Raw genomic sequence first — 3,563 nt, forward strand, 5'->3', positions numbered from 1 at the left:
GTGCGTGCATATGATGTAATTTTCCAGGCAGAAGGTGGCATCCCCATGCCTGATCACCCCGACAACATCAAACACCCCCTCGATACTCTGACATCATCCGAGAGACATTAAGATAAGAAGAGAGAGAAAAGGGAGGGAAAAGAGGTGTGTGTGGTTGGTATGAGTGGAAGGGGGGACGAGCAAAGCATATATAGATACCTCATGCTTACTATTAACATACTCACCAAGCTCACACAAACACACACTGACATACAAACACCACTCGCATTAAATCACATTCCTGCACTCAGAGGAAGGAAGAGAGAGGAAAGGGAAAGACAGGGATGTTCTTAGCAGGTGCCAAAAACTGAGTGAAACGAGAGAGGAAGAGAGAGAGAGAGAGGGATGGAGCAGGACTAAAGCATTCAGTCAAGTTTTAGAAGATCCTCGAACTATTATTGGTGAGTAAAACAAAACTTCATCTTCTGATTTTCATGTGAAAATTTGAGAAGGTTAGATTTTTTACCATGAATTTTACTCAATTTTACTGAACTTGTATAACTTGTTAACTATATATTTTGTAGATATATATCATTAAGACTCGTTACTTTATAAATATACAATTATATTTGGTATTTTTGCAAGCAATTTTTTTCTGCACAGCATATGGTTGAATCTAAAACCATGCCAAGAACATGTCCGGGTCATATTTTACCACAAAATACAAAGAATATTATATTTTGTTTATAGAAAACGAAGGAACTTTATCTTTAAGGAACTTTTTTTTTTTGCATTGTTAATCATATTATATTATTTTTATGAAAATGTAGCACTCCCTCAAATTCTCATTACTGTAATGAAAAACGAACAAATAAATATTTGTTTTAATCATTCTTAGTCCTATAATGTGAAAAAGTATATATTATATGGGGGTTTTACATCATAGTAGTAGTATTTGTTGTACTTTATCTTTATCCTGATTTAAATCATTGTCGTTTTTAGTGTACTGAATTAATCTAATGAGAATAATTTTTGTAATGGAAAATACAAAAAAAAGGAGGAGATGTTTTTACATGAAAATGTCAACAACAACAAAATCCTACAATGACCTGGATTTGTCTTTTTAATTTAATTTAATTTCTAATTTACTGTATAATTAAAAAATGTAATTTAACATGTTATTTAAATGTTTATTTAATATTTAAATGTTATTTTATTTTAAAGCCTAAAACAAAATAGCATCTTGGAGTGCACTATAAGTTTACAGTCTATCAGTGAAAAATTTAAAATAACATAATATCTTATTGTGTACTCCAAGATGCTATTTTGTTTTATAATCTAAATCATTATAATAAAAATATCTGTGTAGCTGAATTTGTTCAAACGGTTTGCAAACAAATGCATGACAATAACACAAACTAACCTCTTTCTGTTTTGTGTTTCTTTGTATGTGCTGTGTAGTATTTTCTGCAGAATGTTTGTTTGTTCGTATTCCCATGCGTCTCTTTCCTTTATCTGTGTTTGAGTGTATTCGTCTAAAATCGCTCATCTAAATCCCGACTCGCATTAGTGGTGTATCCGGGGCCAGTATCACTTGCACCATGCTGTGCTCCTCTGTATTTGTGGTGCTTCTGGTCCTTCTGGCCAGTCCGGTGCCGGGCCACACCCGAGCCCTGCACACCCCTCACAAAGCCATGCAGGTGGGCTTCCTCAGTACTTATACACATATATTTTTTAAGTCGTAAACAGCCATTGAAACATATTTCCTATCTCTACAATGCAGGTCATTGAGCAGTTCCTTGAGCGCTACAATGACCTCTTGACCCTTGATGATCTTGAGAACCTCACGGGTGACCAGTCGGAGGATCCCATGCAGACCTTCAGCTCTGGGATAAAGGTTGCAGAATATCCCAAGTGGATTGACATACCTTTGCAGAGCGAGAATGCCTGGCTCCGCCTCTTGAGGGGGGCTTTGGCCAATCAGAAGCGAGCTCCACCGGACCGGATGAGGCGGGGATGGAATCGAGGCTGTTTTGGCCTGAAACTGGACCGGATCGGCTCTATGAGTGGCCTCGGCTGCTAATAATGAATGAGAGATGGGCCGAGACGATGAGATGACTGTTGTCCTGCTTAGCTTTAGGTAGGGGTCATTACCAAACTCTTGTCTGGTCTGGGACCCTGTGAAAAGAGTTGTACATAGGTGGACAAAATCATTATATTGTGTCTTTCAATATACTTATTTTTTACATTGGATTTAAAGTGACATGTTGTTTAGCTGTATTTGTATATTTATTTCCTAATAAAGGAAGCAAAGTTGTTCCTTGAGATATAGATGAGCTACAATGTCCTTCATTTTTGATATTCTACTTGTAGTTTACTAATGAACAAAAGTTTTAAAGTAGATGTAGTCTCAAAAAATGCATGATTTATAGAACGTAAACATATACTGCTTATCTTCTGTACTTTTTGCATGAATAAAATGTCTCCTATCATGTTTCTTTTTGCATTCTGCACGAATCTTAATTGCGTTCCCTGATCACAAAGTGTTTTTATTATGCTTTTCTAAACCCCACACACCGCAAATCAAGGAGTTCCACCTGTTTCTGTATCATTTATTTTGGGCTGCAAATATGCAAATTGGAAGAGTGTGGCAGGATTTCCATCCTTAATTCAGTTTTAATCAGCTCGCATTGTACAAGGACACGCTGGCTGACACACATCCACATCTTTCTGTGACAAGGAGTGGGCAGTCTAGGGTTTAGAGATGCAAGCTTTTAATTAATGAACTTAATAATTACTCACAGAAACAATTTATTGAACAATGTGATTATTAGCAATCATTGTAAATGGATTAAAACAGCACTGCTCTACATTTCTCTTAAGCAGAATTATTTTCTCTTCTCACATACATCCACAACCACTGAATCTTTTGGGAACTGCATGAAAAATCCCTTCAATTCTTACCACTAAATCAGCCTGTGAAATGGATGTGGGTGTTAGGATTATGGCTTGTATGAAAAAAAATCCTTACTATGTTTAGCCATACAATCTCAACTTGAGCTACATATTTTATAAGTAAAGGAATAAATTCTCTTTCTATGAACTGAATGGTGTTATATGTCAGCCGTAAGTAATAAGTATCTGGCGATAACCATGCTTAAAATAATTTGGTGAATTAATCTGTTATGATGATCTCGGTCTGCTTTTCTATCCTTTATTTTTACAGTATATGATTTAATATAAAATTCATTTGTTGTCAATTTTGTTAAACTACCCCAAAGTGAGATGCCGTTTTTATAGGTGTTCTTTAATCTGCAAAACTTTACTGGGACATTTCATCAAAAAATTAAAATGATGTCATTATTCAGAATTATACTAATGTCTTTCTTCAATTGAACACAAAAGATGTTATGCAGAATGTTGCTGAATTATGCAGGATGCCCAAGATACTTTTTGCAATACAATGAATGTGAATGGGCAGCAGAACTGAGAATAATGAAGCAAAAAAAAGAAAGAAAGAAAGAAAGAAAGAAAGAAAGAAAGAAAGAAAGAAAGAAAGAAAGAAAGAAAGAAAGAAAGAAAGA

General features: G+C 35.3%; 1 protein-coding gene across 1 annotated transcript; it reads left to right on the forward strand.

Moving 5' to 3' along the window:
• The first annotated feature begins 216 nt into the window (after positions 1-216).
• Positions 217-2,475, forward strand: nppcl (natriuretic peptide C-like). The gene is made up of 3 exons (XM_079625970.1): positions 217-440; positions 1,441-1,679; positions 1,763-2,475. The coding sequence occupies exons 2-3, from the start codon at positions 1,581-1,583 to the stop codon at positions 2,060-2,062; spliced, it is 399 nt and encodes a 132-aa protein (XP_079482096.1). The 5' UTR covers positions 217-440; positions 1,441-1,580; the 3' UTR covers positions 2,063-2,475.
• The last annotated feature ends 1,088 nt before the right edge of the window (positions 2,476-3,563 follow it).

This window comes from Phoxinus phoxinus (genome assembly GCF_949152265.1).
Source record: "Phoxinus phoxinus genome assembly, chromosome: 10".
Taxonomy (NCBI): domain Eukaryota; kingdom Metazoa; phylum Chordata; class Actinopteri; order Cypriniformes; family Leuciscidae; genus Phoxinus; species Phoxinus phoxinus.

Excerpts from the sequence above, each read along its gene's own strand:
- nppcl (XM_079625970.1), top strand. The coding sequence starts at position 1,581 with ATGCTGTGCTCCTCTGTATTTGTGGTGCTTCTGGTCCTTCTGGCCAGT. Across the intron at positions 1,680-1,762 it reads CCCCTCACAAAGCCATGCAG|GTCATTGAGCAGTTCCTTGA; the intron begins GTGGGCTTCCTC and ends TCTACAATGCAG.